The following is a 24,617-nucleotide window of genomic DNA, read 5'->3' as shown; positions in this document are numbered from 1 at the left end:
AGTTTACGGATACACTACTGGGTGTCCCTTCTTTCCTTTGCTCTTGCTTCCCTTGAACTGGAACGCCCGAAAAGCTTCAATAAGCAAATGCTGGCCTGGGGCTTTGCTTTCTAGGGAGGCTGCCTCCCAACTTCCAGTCCCAGTGACCCCGTATTGTCAAAGGAAAAGAACATCATTTTCAAAGTCAGAAACCACCATCCCTAAATATGCCAACGTGTCCCCCAATTCTGCCTTAGGAACTTGGGAGCTGACAGAGTTGCATGATAATTGCCTGGGTTTGTGGTTCCTGTTCTGGGCATGCGTGACGTCACTGGACCCTCCCGGCTCCCAGGGCGGCCACGGCCTCCCGGGGAGGGGCCTGATGACAAAGTCCGGATGGGCAAATGGAAGGACCCAGAGTCTGGCTTCTCCCACACACTGGCAGGAGTCGTGCCGTCCTGTGACTAAGACAACGTCTTCCCCGTGATAAGGAAATAAAGGCTTTTGATTTTTCAACTAGTGGGACAGGAGGGGGTGGGCGGTGGCTTTGGTTTTCTGTGCCTTTTGCTTTTCTTCTCTCTCACTCCTACAGGCTGCTTTCACTATATTTTTTAAAGATTTATTATTTATGCATATGGGAGGTGGGCTGTGGGCCAGAGGTGTGGGGGGTGAGAGGATTCACCAGAGACAGAGTGGGGAGCAGAACAGGCAGAACCACTGAAATCCACTGCTGAGGGGAGCAGCGGGGAGACAGGAGAGGTCTGCTGCGCCATGTGGGCAGCTCCCTGGCTGGGGATCGAACTCGTGCTGCAGAGGCTGTGGACAGCTTCACAGTGCTGGGCTCAACCCCTTGCGCCACCAGGGAGGCCCCAGGCTTTTTTCTAAACACCCCATTAAATATTAACTGCTCCACGTGTACCCCTAAAGTTGAACAGGGATATAGAATGAAGAGAAATTTGTCATCAAGCATTTCTCCATTCCAGATTCCCATCCAAAACTTTAATGGGTCAGAGCAATTGGTACATTTGGGGTTCGGCTGCATTCACTGGGTCCCCTGAGGGCAGGAGGTGGCGGTGGTTCTGCCCAAAGTCCTCAGGGCAGCACATCCAAATATTCTCCTCCTGCCACTTCCCTTCTGCAAAAAGAAAAAAAAAAAAAAGCCGAAGTGAAGAGCAGAAACTCAACAAATGACACCACAGCCCCCCCCCCACCCCCGCCAACTCTGGTTTATCTCTGGAAGAGAAAAGTGATGAATAAAAAGCGGTGGTGCACTCTGAACTTGTGTTTCTGCAAACTTGGATGGGACCTCCGCTCTCCTGGGGCCACCCGCAGGCTGCAGAAGTGGCTCGGGACAGAGGCGCTGCCCTGGGGCTCACGGGCCACCTGCGACGTGCCCTTCCGAAGCCTGCACCCGCTTCAAAGGTCGGTCTCAAAGGGCATCTCCAGGAGGCAGGCTGTGTGACGTGTGATGCGGGCAGCAAGGAGCGCCCCCCATGCGGTGCTCACTGAATCATCTTTGCTAATAATAACCCTGCCAGCCGAGTAATTAAGCTGTGAGCACATTCTCGAGAGGAGCAGGATCTGATGATTCTGCCTTCAAGCTCCTGCTCGGACCCGCACCCATTTCTGATTTCAGCAGAGTGTGGCCGACCCAGCTAAGTCACTGAAGAGGGCTCTTAGAGTAGCCCCCTGGAGCCTCTCACCTCGTGACCACGTCCGCCCTGACGCCCTCCGTCTTGGCACAGAACGGCTCTCCACCTGATCAGCCGAGTGAGCACAGCCAGGCAGGGGTCTGGCCTGGCCGGAGGTGGTTGCCCAAAACACATTCTCTGGGCTTCTGTGGTGGACGGCTGCCGGGGTTGGGGGCGCCGAGGGAGCCCTTCCCTTGACAGTTTCCTCCCTGCTATTCCCACTTGCAGTTCTACAGCACGTCACACTTCAAAATGGTTCCCTACGGTTACAGGCTCCTTTGAGCCGCCTAGAGAGGCAGGCGAGCAGGTTTTATATTTTCCCTCATTTTACAGACGGGGAAGATAAAGCCCCGATGATGTTCTGGGCACCCGTGCGCTTGCCTCAGCCCCACAAAAGTCCTGTTCCCCCGTGCACCTGGTGCTGGGTAGCACCTGACGCCGAAGGCGGTGCTGAGGGGACATAGGCCACTCGCTGCAGGTACAAAGCTTTGCCACCTCTTGTTTCTCCTTGGTGGATGGGCAGGAAAACTGGGGCCTCAGAGGCTCATTACTTGCCTGGCCCAGAAATAAGTCACGAAGGCGTTCAGGGAAATTGCACGCCTCATTCGCTTCCCATCCCCCCCATCAGCCAGCTCGTCAGGGCAGCTTTCCCGGGAGGAAGAAGGGACATTACTGAATTCTTGGGACATTCATCACATTTGGTTCCCAGCTGATTTAATACCCTGAAAAAATAACTCCCTCTTCACCTGATGACTGTGAGTCTGTGTCAGGCAGCCCCGCCGGAGGATGAGTCAGGTGTGAGGTCAGCTCCAGCATCTGGACTAATTTGTCCTGAGCTGCTGGCGGCCTGTCATTTCCTCCTGTCCCGCCCTTATTTGGAGCCCCCGACAGCTGAGCTGCGATCCAACCGGGGGAGCTGGGCACCAGCCAAAACGTCACCCACGGCTTCCCTGCCTTGGTCCAGTCGCTGAGGAGAAAGGAGCCTGAGGCATCGCTGTGAGATAACCAAGGACTCTTTTTTGCTCTCCTCACACCTTTGAAGTGGGAGCCTCTTGAGGCAAATCAACAAGAATGTGGCTCTTGCAGCTGAGGACCGGGGGTTGCCACGGCTGCTGCAGGCGAAGGGGCTGTGACCAGCTCCGCAGGACTGATAACTTTAAAAGGGCATCATCTGCTCGCTCCTCACTCAGCTGCTTTATCACTGCAAGTGACAGAATGGGGAGGGTTTCATCCGTTTTGCGCTCCTGGAGAGCTGGGGGGCTATAAAAAGAGGAGGCGCAGGGCAGCTGGGAGACAGAGACGGACAAAATCCAAGAGAGGGAAACCAGAGGGGCCTGCTCCTTGACCGACGCCAGAATGCGCTTCTCCACCATCACAGCGAGCTTCCTCCTCTTTGTGGTGGTCCAGCTCTCAGGGCAAAGCGGAGCCAACCCTGTGTACGGCCCTGTGTCCAACGCAGATCTGATGGATTTCAAGGTAGGACCTGAAGGAGAGGGGCTGCAGTCTGGGACCGGGGTCTCTGGGACTGCACCCAGTCACTGAGCCACTCCCTCTCTGTGTTTTTCCTTTGTAAAGAATTTGCTGGACCATCTGGAGGACAAGATGCCTTTAGAAGAGGAGGTTGTGCCCCCACAAGCACTAAGGGAGCAGAATGAAGAAGCTGGGGCAGCTCTCAGCCCCCTCCCTGAGGTGCCTTCCTGGACTGGGGAGGTCAGCCCAGGCCAGAGAGATGGGGGTGTCCTGGGGCAGGGCCCCTGGGACTCCTCCGATAGATCTGCCCTCCTGAAGAGCAAGCTCAGGGCCCTGCTCGCTGCCCCTCGGAGCTTGCGGAGGTCCAGTTGCTTTGGGGGCAGGATGGACAGGATTGGCACCCAGAGTGGACTGGGCTGCAACAGCTTCCGGGTAAGAAGAACTGGGTGTGGAAATGGGATGGGGTGTCAAAAAATTTTTTGACATGAGGTGTCAAAAAATACTACCAAGGACTCAGGCCGAAGTTGATTCCCTTTGAAGTTTCTGCCCCAACTAGGTGGGTGACTGTGAGTCTCAGGACAATGATACTGTCCTCAGCTACTAGAATGTTCTAATCGAAATGAAAGTTACTACCACTGGAAAATTAAAGGATCATGGGGCCAAGTCCCCTTTGTACTGGTGGTGGGTAGTCCACATTACTCCCCAGAATTCAGAGATCCCAACGGATTAGATGCAACCTACCGGGGCCAACCTTATTGGCTTCTAATGAGTAACTCCTGCACCATCTCATGAAACCTGGAGGGGTGGGGGGTCGTCAGGCTGGTGTGGAGACTGATGGGGAGTCCTAGGAAGCTGAATTTTCCAGTACAGCCAGTCATCAAGCCAAACATGTCTGTGTTCTGTTTGCAGTACCGAAGATAATGGCCAGGGAGGAAAAGGTGATCCAGGCCCTCATCCCTGGGTCTCTCACTTCGATCTCACCACCCGAGGACCTGGTTGTGAGGAGCAACCGATCCAAGCTGCAGCCTCCGGTCAACATTTTCACATTTTATGCTAAGTGTAGATAAAGTGGTTTAATTGTGGCTTCTCCACCTCTCCCACCTACGCATTAAATGTTAGGGAAGACCCTCACCTGTTACTGACAGCGCTTTGAAACGTGAATAAAATTCAGCACCATGGACAGAGGACAATGGCCTGGATTGGCGTGATTTCTTTTATTTCCAGGGAAGAGAATTCAGCCTGCTAAAACTTTTCATTTTACCTTTTGTCAGAGAGGAATGCTCCCTTTCTTTCTAGCTCCTTTAAAAAATAATTAGTAAGCTTTATTTTTTAGAGCAGTTTTCAGCTCACTGTGAAATTTAGCAGAAACCCTGTATTCAGCTCTGTCCAGCCCCGACCTGCACAGACCATCCCCACCAGAGTGGAACATTTAAAAATTTCTTTTAAAGGAAAGATGATTTCATTTAATTTTAAACATTCAGAAATCTAGAAGAATTGTGAAAGTACCAAGGGGTCCCTTGGCCCAGATCCATCAAGTGCAGAGTGGAACATTTGTTACTGTGAGTGAACCTGCACTTACACATCAGCCAGTGTCCATACTTCACACTGAGCTTGCTCTGGGTGTTGGACATCCTGTGGGCTTGACACATTCCTCCTTTCATTCCTTCCTCCCTGTTTTTTTTTTTTTCCTTTGAGTGGAGTTGGGGCTCAAGCTGCAGCTCTCAATATGCTGACTTCACTCCAGCCTGATCATGGATACCAAAAGGCCCTAGGAAACAGCAAAGGAATGTATTTTTACTTAGGTTTGCCCATAGTGAGAGTGATGGAAACTCACAAATATCGGATTTTTTTTTGCACACCTTGGGATTTGTTTTTTGTTTTTTTTTTTTTTTTAAAAGATTTATTTATTTATTTATACAAGCACTGGGTACAGTCAGAAGTGCGGGAGGGTGAGAGAATTCACCAGAGCCAGAGCGGGGAACAGAACAGGCAGACTGACAAAGAAATACACTGCTGAGGGGAGCAGCAGGCGCAGCAGGAGAGGTCTGCACGCCATGTGGGACCCTCACCGGCGGCCGGGGATCGAACCAGCGCTGCAGAGGCTGTGGGCAGCTTTGCAGCCCAGCGCTCAATCGCTGCGCCACCAGGGGAGGCCCTGATTAGTTATTTTTTGAGGCACATTTATAAAATGAGAGCATTAAATTTTCTCTGCTACGTTTTGAGAGTTGGCTATGGAGCTGAGTGAACTCATTTTAGGAAGAATAGGTACAATGTTTTGGGTTCAAAAGCTGAACAAAGTGAAGACAGTAATGTTTGCTATGTTGACAAACTGCAAGCTTATGGGCCTTTGGGGTTCTGGCGCGTGTTTGAGAAATAGCCACCATCTTTCCCTAAGTCAGGCTTGCAGATTTTATTGAGGTGGGAGCCACTGGGGAAGACAGTTTTTACCTGTTTCTAAAAAGGCTGTTGTCTTAGGCAGAAAATATCAGGCACTAAGTTGATCCACAACAGAAAGTAGTACTCCCCTCCCCCTCCTGTGTACCCCCAACACCATATCGTCTTCTATGACACTCCTCCAATACCCCCTTCACTTACATGCTTGGTTCTCCATGTGCTTGATGTAGTTCCTTCCACCTGGAATTCCCTTTATCCAGTGCTCCTGAGACCATTCTATTCATTTTTCCAGGCTCGTTGCCAAGACCATTTCTTCCAGGAAGCCTTCCTTGAGATAACGTGCCCAGCACAAATTAAGATCTTTGTTAGCAGCATTTTGTTAGTAGCTACCATCTGGACACAACCTGCCTTGGAATGCAATTGGCTGTCCCTGATGACCCTTCAGTAGCCCCCCTGCAGCACGTAGTCGAACTGATACTGTTTTCTTGTACAGAAATTAGGAAAAGAGGAAATACGGTAGCAATTTACTCCCTGTAGAGAGAATGGGGGCGGTGAGCAAAGAATTGATGGTTAGGGAGTGGAGGTGGGGAAAGAACTCTAACCACTTCCACTAAAAATGTCCTTAAGTGCACTTTGAACATAGAAGGCAGGAAACCAAGAAGCAGGGGGTGACTAACAAGGACAGAGTTAGACAGGAGGAGAAGCGTTTGCCCAAACCTGGCTGCTGAGCACCGGTGCTGGGAAGCAGGAGTGGCAGGGAGGGGAAAAGCAGGAATCTGGGCACATGCCTGAGGCGTCCCCGTGACAGTGGGTTCTCATGGGATGGATGGAAGGTGCCAAATACCAGGGCAGAAGATGCCCCTGGAACTGAGAGGGAACTTGGCAGGTGGAGCGATGTGAATGATTAACTGAGATCGCTTCCACCATGGCGGGTAAGGGCAGCTAGGAGCAGCTCAGTAAAAGAAAGTCTCCATGCTGGGAAAACCGAAAGTGAACAAGAAGCAATGTCAATTGCACCAACAGAAGCAAGTCCCAAGGTCTAAACACCCAGAGACCCAGCACCGGTAGCATTTCTCCTTGGCTGGATGTGGCACAAACCTTGAGGGGCCAGCTCCCAGCACGACACTGCCGGGAGCACAAACGGATGACTGTCCAGCTGGTGTGGGGAGCAGCAGCCGACATGGGCGGCGCTCGCGGGAGGAGGGAGATCAGTAAACAAGTCTCCCAGTGTCCATTTGAAGGCAGAAACAGGAGGGTGTGATTCTGTGGGTTTTGCTAAGACTCACAGGGCTGAATTGGTTCCGATCACGAAGGTGGAGAGTGGCCCTGGGAAGTGTTCCTCTGGGAGAGGTGTGGAAGGAGAAACAAGGCTATAAAGCTACCCTCAAGCTTTGCAAGTTTTCCATATTAGAAAAAGAGGCAGTAAAATAAAAGTCCAGTATGCACTAAAGCGGCAGAGACAAAGGGCTAGAGGAGACGTGACGACATTTTATTCTGACATGTTATGGTTACGAGAACCTCCGAGTTCCAAAAGTTCAAATAAAAATAGAATTATACAAATTAAAAAAAATACAATTTATATACACGGTGGAATTAGCTAACATTACTGTAGAAACAAACAGTGCAAACAGGAGGGGGAAGCTGCTGCTGTGAATGAGCAGCGAGTCCACAGGGGCCGCTGGGGCAACACTGAGACCCCCGGGTGCATACAGACCCCCAGGGTCATGAGAGTAGCACTCCCGTGCAGGGGATGCCGGGGGTCGAGCAAGCTCCATTCAAGCCAGGAACCTTAGTTCAACATGATCGTGAGCAAATCAGCCCCAGGGCACAAAGGGCCCAGTCAGGACAGGACCCTGCGCCCCACCCCCAATCACCACCATGAATGCCAGGCTGAAGACGAAACACAGGAACCCCCTTAGCCAGCCCCGGAGCCCCCTCTGTGAGTTTTATCTATGGGGTGCATGTCACCAGGTGGCAAGGGGAGGCTGGAGGTGAGGTGTTGGAAATGCCAGTCTCTAATGAAAATCAAAGGCGCAAAGCTGCCAGTGGTTTTGCTCTAACGGCTGTCTTTGGGCTGATCTGGAAAGGGCAGAGGCCAACAGAGGACAGGAAATGTCCTTTCCTGGGGCCTGGGTCCTCCCTGGCCTCCAGTTGGGTCAGGGGAGGGAGGCGGTTGCATTCCACTGTTGCCGGGGCGAGGGAAGCCAAGGATCTGGTGACCAAAACACAACAGGATGTGCAGGAGGGAGGGATTCCAGCCACGTTCCCCAACGCAGGCCTGAAGTCAGCGGCTGGTGAACCTACCCCAGAGGCTGCGGTCCTTGGGGGGAGCTACCCCATGGGCCTCTGGTTCTGCAGCTCAGGAGGGCGGGAAGAGGGGATTCAGCATCTCTGATGCTTCAGCCATTGGTCCCCTTCTTAATAAAAGGAAGAAACAACGTGGCCCAGTTTTGAGCGCAGCCTTAAAACTAAGAGGCAAGGGAGATGCGCACAGCGAGACGCAGGGGAGGAAAAGGGACAGAAACACAGGGAGGGACAGTGAGGGGCAGGGCTTGCCTTTTTGTGTGGGTTCCCATGAGCTGGCTACTAGCTGGCCACTCATGGGCAACTGTGACCTATCTGCTATCTACACATCACAGCAGAGCGTTCCTAGACCTCCTACGGAGCAGAGCCCGTATCAGGCGGCAGCCCGGGGACGTCAAGGCCGCTGCTGACCTGATTATGGGACTGTCTCCGCGGTGATCTTGGGATGCTCTGCCTGTGGTAACATCAAATACTTTGCTGACGCAAATGGCTCTTGATGGAGGGTCGTGATGTCCCCTTCCCTGTCCCTTGTAAAACTTGTCCCCCATTCCTATCCCACCCTCCGGCCCGTACTCCTACCACTGTCGCACGGTCAGCTTTACCAGCCTGGGTGCTTTCAACCAATGGCACAAGAACTTCTCTGCTCAAGAAGCAGAGTCTGGCCTTGCCAACCTGCTCCACGACTGCTGTGTCCCTCACTGCGTTGTGCTGCAAAGAGGCGACAAAGCTCCTGTCGCAACATTTTTGGTCCTTGGGATTTTCCTAGCTATTTATTGTTTCATACACATTTTGCATGTAAGTGCTTCCGAGATGCTGAGACATTTAGAATTCAAAGTAATTTTGATCAAGATGATAAGAATAATAAGGTGGAAAGGGTGCAGAGCCCCCCTCCCCAAGCCCCAGCATGCCCTGACACCCCAGGCCCCGCAGAGGGGAGGAAAGAGGTGCCTCAGGGACAGGACCCCTCAGGCCCCTTCCATGATAAAAACCACCTGGCGTGAATGACCACCCCTGGGTCCCGAAGCCCCTCCGCAGGGCTGCGGCTGTGTCCAGATGCTGACAAGCCACAGTGCACACAGAGGGCAAGAAAAGAAGGGAAATGTCTGATGCCCAAGGGAGCCTACTGGGGGCGGGGAGAGACCAAGCAGCCTGGAGGGAAACTGAGTCACTGAAAGACAGAGGGAGACTCCCAGTGTTTAATGCTAGAACCTCAGAGCATGCGCTGGCAGGAAGCATCTTCCCCTCCCCAGCACAGCCCCCGCAGCACTGCAGACCTGCCTGAAGCCCCCATTCTGAGCACCCCAGGGGCCAGCACGCCCACAGGCTGGGGCTGGCCAGCAGCGGCGGGGGCAGGGGGTGGTGGGGATGCCTGTGAAGGGCAGACACCTCTTCTTCTTCCTCAAATGAGCCACCTGCTTTACCAAGGCACATGCTTTTCAAGCCACATCACGTACCTTTTAGGAGCCCCCTTTCCATCATAAATGCCCGTACCGTTCCCCGAGTCAAGCGAAGCAGTTCTATCTAGGGGTGCCCTGCTTTTAGTTGACTTAGAGGGTAAAGCCAAGGTCCTCTGGGCTGTGGCTGCTTCCCTGGGAAGACAGAGGTCAAACTTAAGAAGGTTTAGGAATTCAACGGAGAGGGCGAGCCGGGCAGCGCGAGGGGTGGCCTTGAGTGGGGGAAGGCGAGCAAGCTTCAGGGTCAAAGGTTAGGACAGGCATCCACCTGCCCCGGTGCTAGGCCTGTGGTTTAGAGCTGGCCATGGGGCTTGGGTGCTTTGTGCTTCTGGAGGGTGTGGTTTTAAGGAGACTCAAATGACGTGGGGAGCCCAGGGTGCCAGCTCACATCCAGGAGAAACCTCCCTAAAATCCATTGCCAGAGATGTCGAGTGAGAACCTCAAAGACTGGACAGGTTTCTGGGTGCCAATTCCTAAGTTGAGACATTCACTGACTTTGGAACTGGCCCCCGAGTGTCGGAACGGGCCAGAGCCACGGCCGTCATGGTTTAAGGCAACAGCTGGGTCCCGAGGAAGCAGCAAAGCGGGTAGGAAAACTGCTCTGGGGTCACCCTCCTGGGGTGAGCTGACTTCCCCTCTGGTCCTGGCGTGTCAGGGGAGGGGCCTGTGCCAACACTGGATGGTAGGGACGTGGGGGCAGGAAAGGGGATGACACTTGCTGAGAGTCAGACAAGCCCAAACTGATGACGGGCCCACGCTGTCCCAGGCCTCAGAGCAGCGCGCTCAGGGACTGCAGGCTTTCTGAGCGAGGGGGCAGCTGGAAATCTTGAGTGCCCAGAACAGCCCCAGCCGTGGGGGCAGAACAGGGCAAGCCGCCCACCCTGGCAGCTCCAGGGGTGGGTGGGCTGGCGTGTGGCAGTGAGGCAGCCTCAGAGGGTCTGGTAGTGCTGTCGCAGCCGGGCCTGCAGGAACTCGGTGGTCAGGTTGTGTCGTGTGATGATGCCAACGATCTAGGACCAGGAGAGAAAGACCCACGTCACCCGCAGGGCAAGACCCGGTGGCGAGAGTCTGAGCGGACAGTGCTTGCCTGGCCCAGGGTGGCGAGAGCGGACTGGCCGCCGGCCTGGCCGTGCGGGATAGGTCAGCGTCGATGTGGCCACGACTCTGTGACCTTCAAGAGGTGTCAGTCCTAGAGCACGGCTTGGACATATCTAAACGGGTGTCCACAGGGACACCCAATCAATATCCACGACAGGACTGAGCAGACCAGACAGCCATGCAGTGGGGAGCCCGCAGGCCATTAAAACAGCCATAGCGGAGGCTTTCTGCACAGGCAGCCCTCTCTGTAGGGTAAGGGAGAAGTCACTGCGAACAGTGATAAGGTTTTCAGGAAGCTTGCTGTGTAAAACCTCTATATCTAGTTGCAGAGAAAAAGACAGACTCTACCTTGAAATGTGAATAAGCTGCCTCTGGGGAGATAAGAGGTAGGTTTCTCTTTTTGTGTTTACTTGTATTTTCTGATTTTTCTACAGTCAAATAGTCACACTCAGGTAACAAGAAAAAAGGGGAATTCTAAGAAATAGGAAAAAATGGAAATGCCCCCAGCACAAATGACCAGGTATTGTATCTTTTCAAACTCTCCAAGTATTTTGCTAGAAATTCTCTCATTTACTGACACAAATTCCCACGATGGGGTCAGAGTGGGGGCAGGGTGAGGGCGGTTGGGAAGACATGAGACAGGCAGCACAGGCCCCTGTTCTGGAACCATTTCAGGAGAGGGCCCTACATGGTGGCGAGAAAGGTCGGTGTGACACGGGCGCCCTCTGCTGGCCCAAGTGGAGCTGGCCTAGAAGAAACCGCAGGAGGCAAAGGGGAGAGGTTTGCTGAGCTATGGGGGAGGGGGCCACACCCCACTTTTCCTCCTCACTCCTGGTGGGAGAACTTTGAGGGTGTACTTAGTCAGAGAAAGATCCCCGTGGGATTCTGATGTTTCCTCTTGGGTGAGAAGCCCTGGCTTATAAACAGCACTGTGGGGAGAGAATCCTTTCTAGAAGGTGGGCGGGTGGACAAATGCAGGCCAGCCCATCCGCAGGCAGCCCCTCCACCTGCCAAGGCCCAGACTCACCTCGCCCACTGCGTTCACCACCGGCAAGTGCCGCAGGCCCATGGTTCTGAACAGGTTGAAAACTTGGGAGACGTGGGTGTTGGGTGAGACAGTGAAGGGCGAAGGGTTCATATATGGGGTGACATCCTGCAGAGGAAAAGAAACCACAGGTCACCTACAGCAGGTGTGTCCAAACAGGACGAGGGGACAGCCGTCCACGCAGGGAGGACTCTGGCCTTTTTTCTGGCAGACTGTCCCAAAGGCGCAGCCCTTCTCACCACGATCATCCTGGGGTTCAGCAGGGTCAGGTCCAGGTCGTGGATGTCAGGGTAGCGAGGGTAATCCTCGGCCATCTCGGCGTAGGACAGGCGAGGCTGGCTGGCGCTCTGCATTTCCAACCAAGACACTGGCCTTGCACCAAGCACGGCAGCGGGAGGCCACATCTAGACCCCCCTCCCACAGCCTGGTGGCGGCCTGGAGCAGGGGCCGGACGGCAGGGCTTTAGGGCGAGAACGCCTCATCCCAGGCAGTTCTCGGCCAATTCCCAGCCAAGTCACCTCGGACAACCTCTCTGAATTTCCCTTTCTTCATCTGTTAAATGAACATGGGTTACTCTGAAGTTTAAGCAAGAAAGAAAAAATTCATAGCAGCGAGGTGGACTCCCTTGCATCCCCCGGAAGAGAAGTCCAAGTCCACAAGCCTGGCACCTGCGCGTGTCTTATTAGATATCGGGTCTTGGGATAGAGTCGGGATGCGGTCATGTTGGATCAGGGTGAGCCCTACAGCCAATGACTGGTGTCCTTCCAGAAAGAGGAGAGGAAGTCCAGGGAGGCCGACGGGGGCAGACTGGAGCAAAGCCTCCACCGTGGAGGAAGGACTGCAGCCACCAGCACGAGCCAGGAAGAGGCAGGAAGGCACCTCCCTGGGAGCCCCCAGAGGCCTGAGGCCCTGGAAATTCACGCTGACCTCGAGAACCAGGAAAGGAAAAATCCCTGCGGCTTGAAGCCACCCAGTGCATGACAACGGCTACGGCTGTCCCAGGGAAGGGCCCCGACAGCCTGGCCGCACCCCTCTGGGCTCAGCGCTCAGGCCTCTCACGGTCACCCTGCGTCCTGGCTGCCCCACTGCTCTCAGTGTCCCTGTGCTGCTGTGACCCTCGCCCCTAATTCCACTCTGCACACAGCTCTCTAGCCCACTGCCTGCCAAGCAGCAAGGGTCCCCAGCGCTTTATCGGCAGGCTCTGGTGGGCTCCAGCAGGCAGGCGAGTCCTCCGTGACCCTCTGCTTCACTCCTCCGACCTCCTCAACTGCACAGCACCTTCTGCCCCACCTCTGCCAGGCTGGCCCTCCCTGGTCATATCTCCGAACCCTGGACCACCCCCTCGTTAGCTGCCCACTGCCAGGCCAGTCATGAGTGACCCCAGCCGGCCTCCCACGGCCAGACTGCAGCCGGGAGTCGGCGTGGAAATCGGGTCTCTGGCTGCTTGTCCAGCTCCGTCTGAGGGGTTGAAGCATCTGAGGGCAAGTGCGTCTCGGGTGGCCAAGGGGACAAGTCTGAACAAGCCACCACCCTGACTGCCCAAGAACCAAATGAGGGAAAAAGAAAACCACAGAGGAGTTGGTGGGAGGAGCAGCGTTTCTGCTGACGACACAGGTTAAGGCTTATATCAGAAATGAAAATGTAGAACTATTGAGCAGCTGCAGGCCGGCAGAACTCGAGGCCGAGTGGACAAGGGCTGGAGGGAGCCTCACACGCTGCCCGGCATCGCCTGGTAAGACGCTGCCGACTGCAGAGGGGACCCTCAGCCTCCCAAGGACCCAAAGGACGGGGCTGTGTCCTGCCACCTGCGCCTTCCCAAAGCACGAGACCCGAGCGGACGACTCACCGACTGACTCTCAGAGTAGCAGACGCCCCGGACGAGCAGCGTGACGAGCTGCGAGCGCAGGATCAGGCCGTGGAAGGTGAGCGGGCGGAAGCGCTCCTCCATGGTCCAGTCTTCACTCGGGGACTGGTCGGGGTACAGGTTGGGGTAGGGAGTGTATCTGGCACACAAAAACCACACGCTGCCTAGCACTCCTGCAGCAGCACCACGTCCATGCCGCCCCGCCCCAGGCGCCCAAGGAACTCGGGGCTCCCTGCCGTGGAGCCCGGGGCGGGCCCTTCCGCAGCCCCGTGGACTGGCTCTCACCTGCGCTCCAGCATCTGCTGCAGCAGGTCCTCCTTCTCGGCTGGCTCCTCGGAGGCGACGTGCTCGTCACACATGTTCCGCAGCTCGCTCGACGGGTAGGACTTCATGGACTGGCTGCGTCTGCGCTGCTCACCCGCCCGCGTGAGGATGCTGGACTTCTGTGGACAGGAGGGCGCCCTGGACACAAGCTCGACGAGGGAGGTCGGGGTGTGCGGCGTGTGGATGCACCAACGTGGCAACAGCAGCAGCAACCGGGCCGCAGGATTTGGGGGACATGAGGGGTACGAGCCTGAGCTCATGGAGGAACGCAGCCTCCTCACAGCGGCTCTGGGCTTGTGACTCAAGAAGCTGCGGAGCCCCAGGCCCCGTGGTCTTTGCCGGCCTAGCACCTCTCCTCCTTGAACTGGGGAACAGCAGCCCAATTCTCCAGTCTTGGGGTACAGCCCCTCCTTCCCTTCAGATCTTGGTGGGATGGTGTGCACCTATCCCCAAAGCCAAGGGCACATGGCCCCAGGGAAGCAATGGGGCTTCCCCCTGCCTGGATGTCGAATCAGGAATGGCCGCCCCCGCCACGCTAAGCCGCCCGCCTGCCAAAGCATCTGTGCCGCGCCTCAGCTTGCCGCCAGTCCCGTGGGCTCTGACGGATTCACCTTCTTTCTAAGTAGGTCAAAGTCTGTCTTTGCTGTTGGCAGCTCCAGGGCTCTCCCTGACACAACTGGCACTGAAAATGGTCTGTCCACACGCCGACTGCAGGGAGACTGGACACACATCCTGATGGCCTAGCAGAGGCCAGACTCGCTGTCGAGCCCAAGCTCACTCCCTCACACACGCTAAGCAGGGCTGATGCCCCCCAAGAGCCAATGGGTCCCGCAGGGGGAGCAGCTATAGCACGTGAGCTGCAAAGAGCCGCTGGCTGCTAATCCGCCTCTCAGGCTGCTCTGCTCACCTTGAACTTGATGTTGTTGCTGATGAGCTGGTTGCCCTTCATGAACTCCTTCTCGTTGCCGCGGTTCTCAGTGACCACGGGGAAGGCGTGGTGGACTGTGGTGCGCAGGATGCTGACCAGGGACTGGATGCGGGTGTGCGGGTACACGTAGGTCAGGTTGGGCTCCATGATGTCACTGGCTCTCAGTCTGGCGAGGGAGGGGAACCGTGCAGTCTCAGCAGGGAGCTCCCAGCACCCCAGGAACAAGCTGTGAGCAGCTTGTGGCCCCCTGTACTTCCCAGACCACCCGGGGGCGCTCTTCTGAACCATCTCTGGCGGCTCCTTGAGCACACCCCACAGTCCTTGGTACTTCTATCCCCTTGGATAGAACCGCCCAGGCGGTTCCGAGGCCTGGCATACCCATCCCTGTGCTGTCACACTGCTGGGGCGTGACCCCTCAATCCACACGAATGTCCCCTTACCACTGACCCTCTGCACTTGCCCAGGGCTTGGCCCTCCCTCCTCATCACACCGTGGCACTTGCCACACCTCACCACCGAGCCGCTCACTGTATCATGGAGATTTATAAGAAACCTCTGGGGGACCCCTTTAGACCACAGAGCCCCACAGAGCAAGCCAGCTGTGCGCACACACTCACACATGAGGCGCTGGATGGTGTGACAGGCCTCACGGCTGGCAGAGCTAGAGATTTACTCTCTGGACCTTTACAGGAAAGCCTGCTGCCCCCTACAGCTGACCACTAGGGCCTGGTGCGATATGTGGATGCGGGCGGCCTAAACTGTTCGTGGGCCAGGGGAGCATTTGGTGATGATGCTGGAATCACTGCCGTTGACAGGACACATCATCGGGCACACGGGAGACTTAAATCCTCAACCACACAAAGACTTCATCCAGAAGCTTCTTTTCAGATTAACCAGAATGCCATAGGAACCGAACCAAACCGCCAAGCGGCCCACTCTCCTCTGCCCCCACCCTGCCCTGAGCTGCCAGCACCCTGGGCTCTGCGACACCCCCAAACCTGAGTGCTGTTTGAAGGACCTCCCTGTCGCTATTTACTGCCTCACCTCTTCCCTCCTAGGAACCTGAATTCCCATTTCTTCCCTGAACACCCATGGGCCCTGGCCCCAGAGTTTATGCATTCTGAACCAGCACGAGGAGAAATCATGGCCTCACTTGTCCATCTCCACCTCTGTCTCCCATTCCAGAAGCGGCACGCCTCGCAGGCCCACGTGGATGTCATAGATGCCCTTATTGAAAAGGTCCCCCGTCCATTTGGCCACCTGTAACACAGCAGGGACTTGAGGCCGCGCAGCGGTGGGGTGCACTTGGCCCCGGGCCTGGAGAGCCAGAAGCGGAGCTCACCATCAGGGTGATCATGATGGGAAGCCCGTACGTGATCTCGTTGGTGGACTCGATCAGGATGACCGTGAGGCTGATAGTCATCCGGACGACCCCGCCCAGGAAGGCTGCGGCACCGATCAGGGCAAAGGTGCCCGAATAGATGTGGCCCAATCCAATGTAGCTGGTGGGGCGAGAAACCGAGACGCGGCTCAGAATCCTTCGGGGTGGAGGGCGGGAGGAACACAGTCCATGGTCCGCGCTCTTCAGGGGGTTCACACACGCACGCTCACGGTACCTCTTGAGGACGTTGGCAACTAAACGTCCAAAAGCAGCTCCACACAGCAGAGAAGGCACAAAAAGGCCACTTGGGACAGAAAGGCCGTACGTCCAGCACGCGAGCAAGAAGTAGAAGACGAAGAACAGGGCCAAAGTGATGGGGCTGAAAGTACCTGCAAGGCAAGGACCCACCTGAGTCCCAGCAAGGCAGACGTCCACCAGACACGGCTCTTCACGCTGAACCGGTTCTGCAGGCACCAAACCAAACCAGCCCTGCCCACCAGCCCCTCGGCCCCTGCCAGGTCCCCCCGGGCCCAGGCAGCTCTCCAGGCACTGGCAGAAGCACTGACCTTGTCTGGGTTGGCGGACAAAGGTGAAGCCCTGCTCCTGCTGGGGGTGGGGGGGTGCGGGGAAGGGGGCCGCTCACGGGCCAGCTGGCCAGGGCAGACACTCACCGTCCTGGTGGAAAAGCTGAAGGATGGCCGACTCCTGGGGGTTGAAGAAGAGCGTGGCCATGTCATTGTAGGTGTCATTGGGGCAGAAAAAGGTTTTGATGCTTGAATTCACGTCTTCCGATATGACCTGAGGAGCAGAAGTCGGGAGTTACACCAGCGCCCGGTCAGGAAACCCTGTGTCTCGGGCGGGGCGTCTGTGGCTGGTGGAGTCGGGCTTGCAAGTTATACCCAATATTAAACAGGAGGCAAAAGAGGATGCACACCCAAGATCAGCCAGCGCGGTGCTGCAGGCTTTGCATTTTGAGAATGAAAGAATCAGGAGGAAGACCTTGGCCTATTCACGCTCATCGTGACCGCGTAACTACAACTGGGATTCACCTTGGCCTTGGCTCCGCGTCCTCTTCCAGGGTGGATGCAGACACTGATTCTGGCTGCCTCTCCCCCCAAGCCCCATCTGGCTGAATAAAATCTAAAGTGGGGAAAGAAGAGACTGTCTCTCCACATTTCACTCTTGCTCTCCCCATCGTGGAGAGGTGAGATTCGGCCCCGCCTGACTCACTGGCGGACGAGAGCTTTTGGAGGGTGACAGTCCCTGGCCTTCCCGCTGACACCAGCACGTACTCCAGACCCGTCACCAGGCATGCGCGTGGAATGTCTTTAGAAAATGACTAAGGACACACATTCTCCTGGATTCAGTTCTACCGATGACATCCAGAGACGCCCTTACACGGGCACGGTAACAGTTAGAGGTGATAGGTTTGCGTAACTCCCTCGGGTGACCCTGGCTGGAATAAGGGCAGATTAAGGCTGCCCGACGGGAGAGGACAGCACCCCCTATTGGCAGAACCTGGCAGGGAGAAGCTGGCAAAGGAGAAATGTGCACGGAACAGTGAGCGGTGAAGCTGAGAGGACCCCTGGTGGACCCCATAGTCTGGTGTTTCCAGAATATGCATGGAGGAACGCCAGTCCCAAGGGTCTCTGGAGAGAAGAGGACTCTTTCCAGTTAAGGGCACTGGAAAGCAACAGGGCACCTGCTGGGAGCCAGGGCTCCTGGCGAAACAAAGAACAGGCTGTCATCAGGTAGATTCGGCTCTCACTCTGCTGCTCCCGAGTGAACTTGGGAAAGAACTTTATTTTGTGAAGCTTCAGTTTCCTGGCAAAACAGGAATAAAACCTACCCCAAGCTACACATCACTAGCTGAGTGATCTTGGTAAGTCCTTACTTTGCCTCTGTTTCCTCATCTGTAAAATGGGGGTACTACTACCTGCCAACACAGTGGTGGTGGGGAATAAATGAAGTCACGGATGTCAAGTACTTAGAATACTTGGCACACAACAAATACCCCAGACACCCACAACACTGAAAGGCACTGAGAGCCCTGGAATGTCCTGTGCCAGTGAGGCTTTCTGAGTTGTGGTCAACCCACTTAGCCCCAGGATTCTTGTCCATCTGCTTGGCTCTGAATCACGTGTCAGTATTCCTTAGAACACACTTTGGAAGCTAGAGGTCTCAGAATGAGCTGGCCTAGGGAATAACTAGCAACAGGGGACAGCAAATTCTTTCTGTGAAGAGGCAGACAGTAAATATTTCAGACTTTGTAGGCCACATGCTGTCTCTCTGGCACATTCTACTGCTTTTTTTTTTATTACAACCCTTTAAAAATATAAAGGTCATTCTTAGCCTGGGGGTGAAGAACACGCAGTTGCCAAGGGCCAAATGTGGCCAACCAGATCTACATTCCAGCTGTTCTCAGACCAAAGGATGCTGGGAAGAGCCAGGACTGCTGTTCACCCTAAGGAGACAAGTCCTCCCCACAATCATGTGGGTGAGGCTGGTGGGCACCTTTCAGGGACAGAGAGAGCAAACTGGGGCTGGAAGACGTGAACTCAGCTTCCTAAGCTTCTGTTTCCAGTTAGGGGTGTTCATGTGTACGTGAGTGTGTGCATGAGCATGTGCGCATGTGTGTGCAAGCGTGTGTGTGTGCATGATGGCTGGGATGGCTCCCCAAAGTAAAAAAGAGCAGGAATGTACATGTCCTCTTTTGGGAAAGGTGACTGTCACCCTTCTCTCTCTTAGTCACCTGACACAGGTGTGTGAAGCGATGAACCCCAACAGCTATTAGTTCTAAACACAGGCAAGCATTTCTGGATTCTTCCTTGTGGGTGTAGGACAGAGGTCGCGGGTGCACTGGGGTTACCTGGAGCTGGAATGAGCCATTACCGATTTGACTCGAAGACGACATTGGCCTGCATTCTCCCAACACCATGGAGGCCACGAACACCGCCACGGTGGTGACCAGGGACACCAGGAGGCTCTCCAGGACTCTGGAAGCAAAGTGCAGCATGACGAGATGTCCTGGTCTCAGGAACTCAGCGACCACCCAGCCTGCCCCCAGCCCTCACTGCCCTGAGCAGGCCCAGCAGCCCCTGCATGTGGTGCAGCGGCACAGTGAGACTGCGTGGCCACCTGCGTGTTTCCAGCTCCCATTGTGTGGAAAGCGGGGCCAACAACACAGCCACGCACCCACATCCTCTCTCGCCAAGAACAAAGCAGCCAGCCTTCCATCTCAGGTCCCTGGGGCCAGTCTCCTGGGCCCTTCTGTCCTGGTCAGGTCAAGAGAGGCTGGGAGTCAGCGGAGCTCTGCTGTAAAGGCCGCTCAGACTCGGCCTTCAGGCCTGTCCCAGAGCAGGGTCAGGACCCTGTCTATGTTCTAGCACCAGACACGAGGCACTGGTGGAGGGAGCAGGGTCTGGTCTCACAACGGCCTTCCTGGGGCGAGGTGGCCTGGTCACACAGAGCTCAGGGAGCCATGGCCGGCTGGGGGCAACTGCACAGGTACCTGACGAGCTTAGGTTTCGGGTGCACGTTTCGCATACGGTACTTTGCAAGCCTCTTGTTCAGACAGTTGAATGTGGCTCCCAGGAGGCCCCCAATGACCCCCATCACGACGAAGAAACCCAAATCCATAGCTGTCCAGAGATGACATTTTTTATCAGAGTCAGAGCACTGAGAGAAGGGGCAAGGGAGGGAGAGAGAAAAACCAGAGCCCATGAGACCAGGAAGGACAGGCGGAGAAGACAGAGTGAGCGGCGAGGCGGCCTTCTCTCTGCAAGCACCAGCGCAGCAGTGCTGGTCCTGCCGGGCCAGGCACGGGCAGGCACAGGGGGCCACGCGGCAGAGACACCCGCTGGACACTGTACCTACCCTACTGACCACTGCTCCCAGGCACTGAAGTTTAGAGCAATTCTCATGGGTCAAGAAATTCTGGAGGAAAGGACCAAACATACCTTAAACTCGCCGAAGTTCAGCAGTCCAGGGAGCTGGAAGGAACCCCAACTTTCAAACTGGATCCCAGAACGAAAGAAGTTGAGGGTGAAGGTGGCAGACATGGAACAAAAGAGCTAGGGGACAGGCGACAGAAACAAGAGCGTTTAATCACAACACACCCCGCCTTCTCCCTGAGCTGACCCTACTGCTCTGGAGACTCTGGTCTAGACTGGATCCAGGGCCCCCGGGGGTCATAACTCAAGTGGGATGGACCTGGCACAAGCCAGGCCATGAGAAGTTTTCACTCAAACAGCCTCCTGTGGGCCTGATCCTGGGCGAACGAGGAACAGAAAGCACTCGAGGGAGAACAGACGCCTCCAGGCGAGGAACTCGGAGTCAGGCCATGTTTTGCCACTGCTGGCCTGACGCCAAGGCCAGTTTCAAGTATTCTTTTTGGATGATTCACCCAAAGGGTAACAGCAATTTGATGTGGGGGTGACAGCTTGGAGGGTGGGGAGGACATGAACATGGGGAGTCTAGAGTTTGGAGGTTATGGGTGTCTAGGGGAATTTCCAGTAAAGCCAAGGTCTCCTGGTCTCATCTAAGTACAGGTGGAAAATCAAGCGGGGTGTCCAGCCTAATTACTGGGGCGTGGCCAAGCTGACAAGTGCTCACTGCAGGTCCTCCTCACCACTTTCCACGTCAGCCCTTGGTTCCAGAAAGACGAGCCCTCCTCCAGACTGAATAAGGTACCCCCGATGGGAGCCCCAAAAGCCGCAGCGACTCCGGCAGCTGCCCCTGCCGATACAAAGTCCCGCTTGTCTCTGAGGAGGGAAGAGAAAGAGCTGGTTGATCCCCGACAGAGCCCTTGGGTGCAAGAGGCAGCTTTTCACCTCATTTCCAGCATCCCCTCTCACACCCTGCGAACGGTCGGGCAGATGAAGGGCAGGGCTCTGGTAAGACAGACTCGGGGGCACACACAGTTCACCAAGGAGTCAGAGGCCCTCCCCAGCCGGGTGCCTGTGGGTGGAGGGGCTCCCCGTCATTTGCTGACTGTGAGCAAGGAGCCCCAGCACCGGCAGGAGGTGGGTGGAAGAAGTCGGGCTGTCCTGCTGAGACACATTCTCTCCAGGCCTTCCTTCCAGAAGCCCCAGCACCAGGGAAAATGCCAATGTGCTGGGTACAGAGAGAAGGGCAGCAACAGTGACTTGCAGGAGTGCCAAGAAGAGGGGACATCGCTGACCCCGGCTCCGGTTCCATGGGCCTTGCAAGGCGTGTAGGTCAGGGACACACCCAGCCCACAGCATGAAAAATTCCAGTGAGAAGACCACCAGAAAGGCGACCCAGAGAGGCGGCTGGTGGAGTAAGCACTTGGGGAAATAAAACACATTCTTGCCAAAGTCAGAACACGACTTTCTTGGTTGCGATTTCGATCTTGGACTGTCTCCTCCATCGTCTGAGACGGTCCAGGCCTTATGGCGCAACAGAGCAGGGCCAGGCTTCCGCGTGGCCCCTGCGCTTGTTTTCAGGAAGAGAATTCAAAGCCCACCCCCTTCCTGTGCGTTGGGCTTCCGGCACAGCCGCCCAGAGAGGAGGCCGTGAGCTGGCCAGGGCACGGGCCGCGCAGAGTAGGAGTAAATTAACCGTTTCTTCAAAAACACCAGATCCTAACTTTTCCATACCTGTCGCTTCGGAAATAGGGGAAGTTAAACTGGATCTTCCGTAAGGAGATGCTCTGGCACTAAAACAAGGGGAAAACAGAGAGAGGAGCTTAGGAATCTGAAGCCTGGGTGGTCGTGGCTGGGGGGTCCCCTAAGCGCCCCCCTGGACAGGTGTGCTGAAGGGCTGAGTCCAGAACAGCAACTTGGAAATAAAGAAGTTACACCTGGGACTGGGAAGGACTCCTTTTCCTGCCCCCACATTTCCAGGGTCTTTGGAAAGTGCGTCTTGTACATATTCAACAAGTCGGAAAGAACAAGGGGAACCGGCTGAGCGGAGGCTTGGGAGGAACTGAAAGGGCGTGTGGTCAAGGAAAGTGCCCGGAGAGCGAACTTTTGAAACAAAGTCTCTCGCTGCCCAGACCTGGCTCTGAGCCCTGGGGCCTCTGGGCTCACTTCTGAAAGCGGGGAGCCAGTGGGGAGGAGTCGGGGCGGCAGCAAGAGAGGAAAAGATGGGCTCAGGAGGAAAGACTCCCCTCTTGCCTTTGCCTGACAACTGAGGGGCCGTAGGAGCACTGAGAACCGGTGTCTGGAGAGTTCGCAGTCCTGAGCTGGCCCCTTTGGGAGCCTCAGTCTCCTCATCCAGGCATGAGGAGGAGGAGGCCAATGAATCTCTCCAGGTGATTCAGTTTAAAGAAAGGAGCAAGGGGTGGGGACACGGGGAGCTGCGCACATGATGCCTGTGCACTTCAGAGGGAGCAGCACCGCCCCTGCTGGTGGTCCGGGGCTGGGCAGTACTGGGACAATGTGGGGTGCTCAGGAGTAGCCAGGGGACCCCCAGGCGACTTTCATTTAAACGTCATCTCTATGTCGCATTTTTCCTTCCAGGGTGCAGCAGGGCCTCCTTAAAACTCGTAGGCACCTGTTGCCCACCCTCCCGGAGACAAGCCCTCCCAGGAGACAAACTAGAGTTTTCTCAACTTCCACGGGCATCAGACTCCCTCACATGGGGCTCCGAATGGATTTTTCCGCGCTGAGGGACGCCCCCTCCCGGCCACTGGCTCTTACCTGCGGCAGGCCAGCTCCCACCACCGCGCCACTGTGGATCATGGGGCCTTCCTTCCCCACAAAGAGCCCTGGGACAGGTGAAGGAGACCACGGTCAGCACAGAACGGTCTCCAGGTCGGGAGACCTTTCTCTCGACGATTATAAAACAGAGATGATCATATCACTTTATAAGGGAAAGAGTGAGCCAAGTCCCATCAAACAAGCTGTTTAAAGTCTTGCTCCAAGAAACAAAAGACTCTTTAGGGGGTTAGCAAGCGGCAGCCCATGTGCCTGTTTTTGCACAGCCAGAGAGTTGGAAGTTTATGTATTTACATCATATCCTCTGTTTGCCTCTTGGCCCACATCACCTAAAATACTTGTCATCTGGCTGGTCCTACAGGAGGTGTGCTGACTGCTGAAAGTTAGCCCCACAAACCCACCAGGTGGACACTCTACTTCCAAGCCCAGCGTTTGCTGCCGCGCCAGGCGGTAGCTTCCTAACAGTACCTGCGCTGACAGTCACCAACCGGCAAAAGGTGCGAGATTCGCTTGAGGGCGGGCCCTGCAAATCTGAATCTATTTACACCCAGAACAATTCTGTCATCTCTACCCCGGATACATGGGGGCTCAGAGACAGGAAGCGACTCCTTACCTCCAGCCACACTGAACAGCACCCCAAAGACTTTGCACAGCAGGGTCCGGAGGCGGACGATTCCGGGCACCTTCACTCCGTTCAGATAGCACTTGATCTCAGGGATCCCGGAACCCGCCGCCACGGGCTGACGGGGAGAGGAGGCGCACCCACAAATCACAATTCATGGGTTCTGAAGCCTACTCTCAACACCCTCACCCCTCAAGAGGGCAATGGACCCTCTTCATTAGCTGCCTCAGCCTCACTTGTTGGGTCTGTTAAAAGGAAATCGCTAGGACTCTCCCTGAGTTTCTGACCTGGTAGGGGAGGGGAGGCAGGAGGAACTGCACTTCTAACAGGGTCCTGCTGATTCCACCTTGCCTGGGAGCCTGGGTCTCCAGATGTAGGCCGCCCCCACATCTGGAGACCCAGAGCTCTTTTGTCTGAGGGGGGCCTGGGTACCCAAGTCAATTCAAATGTGCTGCTGAGGCCTTGCAGCGCCCTACTAATCGAGATCTTTCCTCTTCAACCTCACCAGGGGCTGAAGCTTCACTTTCAGAAACATCTCTAAGTGGCCACTTTCTGCAGGCACCTATATTCGAGGTCTGAATCCATTTCTGACATCCCAGAAATGGAGATGGAGAACATGAGTGCCAGAATCCAAAATGTCAGCAAAAGGGCGACACCCACACCTCACCTCAATGAGGACCAGAAGGCTTGCCAAGAAGACAAAGGTCAAGTTGAAACCCAAGAGTTCAAGGAGGGACAAGGCAAGGCAGCCTTTCTGGCTACATTCTTCCACCGCTACAGACATGAGGTTAAGGGAAATGTGCCGGTAGCCAGGGCTTTCCTGCCATGACTGGAAGTGGTGTGGCTTCTTTTCTAGAATATGCTGACTGCTTACTGCACAGCTGCCTGTCCTCCACACATACATTTCCTTTTTTTTTTTAAAGATTTATTTTTATTTATTTATGCATACAAGAACTGGGGTACAGGCCAGAAGTGCAGGGGGTGAGAGGATTCACCAGAGACAGAGTGGGGAGAACAGGCGGATCTACTGAAACACATTGCTGAGGGGAGCAGTGGGGAGACAGGCGAGGTCTGCTGCGCCTCACCATACATACATTTCTTAAAAATTGCTGAGATGTCTTCTACATCAGCAGCACTGGGAACCCTTTTTAATGATGAACTATTTCAAACATTAAAAATCAAAAGTTACATCCACACCCCACAGGCCCAATCTCACCCAACTCAACACTGTGTCATCTTTGTTCCGGATGTTTTAAAAAATAAAACATTAAATGCCACTGAAAAACAACCACCTTCATGTTGCTCTTGCTCCCTCTTCGGAGAGACGCCACTAACCTGCAATCATGTAGGCCTTCCCCAGACACTGCCCTCACTGTCCAGA

The 24,617-nt window shown here is 55.3% G+C and overlaps 2 protein-coding genes across 2 annotated transcripts in view; one reads left to right on the top strand and one right to left on the bottom strand.

Moving 5' to 3' along the window:
- The first annotated feature begins 2,980 nt into the window (after positions 1 to 2,980).
- On the top strand, positions 2,981 to 3,623 carry NPPA (natriuretic peptide A). Its single transcript, XM_037499650.2, has 2 exons — positions 2,981 to 3,146; positions 3,246 to 3,623. Exons 1-2 carry the CDS (start codon positions 3,027 to 3,029, stop codon positions 3,621 to 3,623), a joined length of 498 nt encoding a protein of 165 aa, XP_037355547.1. The 5' UTR covers positions 2,981 to 3,026.
- A 3,015-nt stretch (positions 3,624 to 6,638) lies between these two features.
- The window catches only part of CLCN6 (chloride voltage-gated channel 6), a 29,155-nt gene continuing 11,176 nt past the window's right edge, over positions 6,639 to 24,617 (bottom strand). The window contains exons 6-23 of the mRNA XM_037500533.2: positions 23,904 to 24,010; positions 23,228 to 23,354; positions 22,597 to 22,664; positions 21,553 to 21,611; positions 20,562 to 20,694; positions 19,891 to 20,004; positions 19,443 to 19,609; positions 18,801 to 18,927; positions 16,603 to 16,729; positions 16,167 to 16,320; positions 15,893 to 16,052; positions 15,704 to 15,810; positions 14,531 to 14,717; positions 13,585 to 13,742; positions 13,282 to 13,438; positions 11,675 to 11,782; positions 11,418 to 11,543; positions 6,639 to 10,302 (exon numbers count right to left, since the gene is read on the bottom strand). Of these exons, the coding sequence (XP_037356430.1) occupies positions 10,222 to 10,302; positions 11,418 to 11,543; positions 11,675 to 11,782; positions 13,282 to 13,438; positions 13,585 to 13,742; positions 14,531 to 14,717; positions 15,704 to 15,810; positions 15,893 to 16,052; positions 16,167 to 16,320; positions 16,603 to 16,729; positions 18,801 to 18,927; positions 19,443 to 19,609; positions 19,891 to 20,004; positions 20,562 to 20,694; positions 21,553 to 21,611; positions 22,597 to 22,664; positions 23,228 to 23,354; positions 23,904 to 24,010 (2,267 nt within the window). The 3' untranslated portion in view covers positions 6,639 to 10,221. The remainder of the gene's footprint in view (positions 10,303 to 11,417; positions 11,544 to 11,674; positions 11,783 to 13,281; positions 13,439 to 13,584; positions 13,743 to 14,530; positions 14,718 to 15,703; positions 15,811 to 15,892; positions 16,053 to 16,166; positions 16,321 to 16,602; positions 16,730 to 18,800; positions 18,928 to 19,442; positions 19,610 to 19,890; positions 20,005 to 20,561; positions 20,695 to 21,552; positions 21,612 to 22,596; positions 22,665 to 23,227; positions 23,355 to 23,903; positions 24,011 to 24,617) is intronic.

The sequence above is a fragment of the Talpa occidentalis genome, unplaced genomic scaffold (genome assembly GCF_014898055.3).
Source record: "Talpa occidentalis isolate TD23 unplaced genomic scaffold, MPIMG_talOcc4v2.1 talOcc4.9, whole genome shotgun sequence".
Classification (NCBI taxonomy): Eukaryota; Metazoa; Chordata; class Mammalia; order Eulipotyphla; family Talpidae; genus Talpa; species Talpa occidentalis.
The sequence above is the reverse complement of the archived record's forward strand: the minus strand, read 5'-3'. Positions and strand labels throughout refer to the sequence as shown.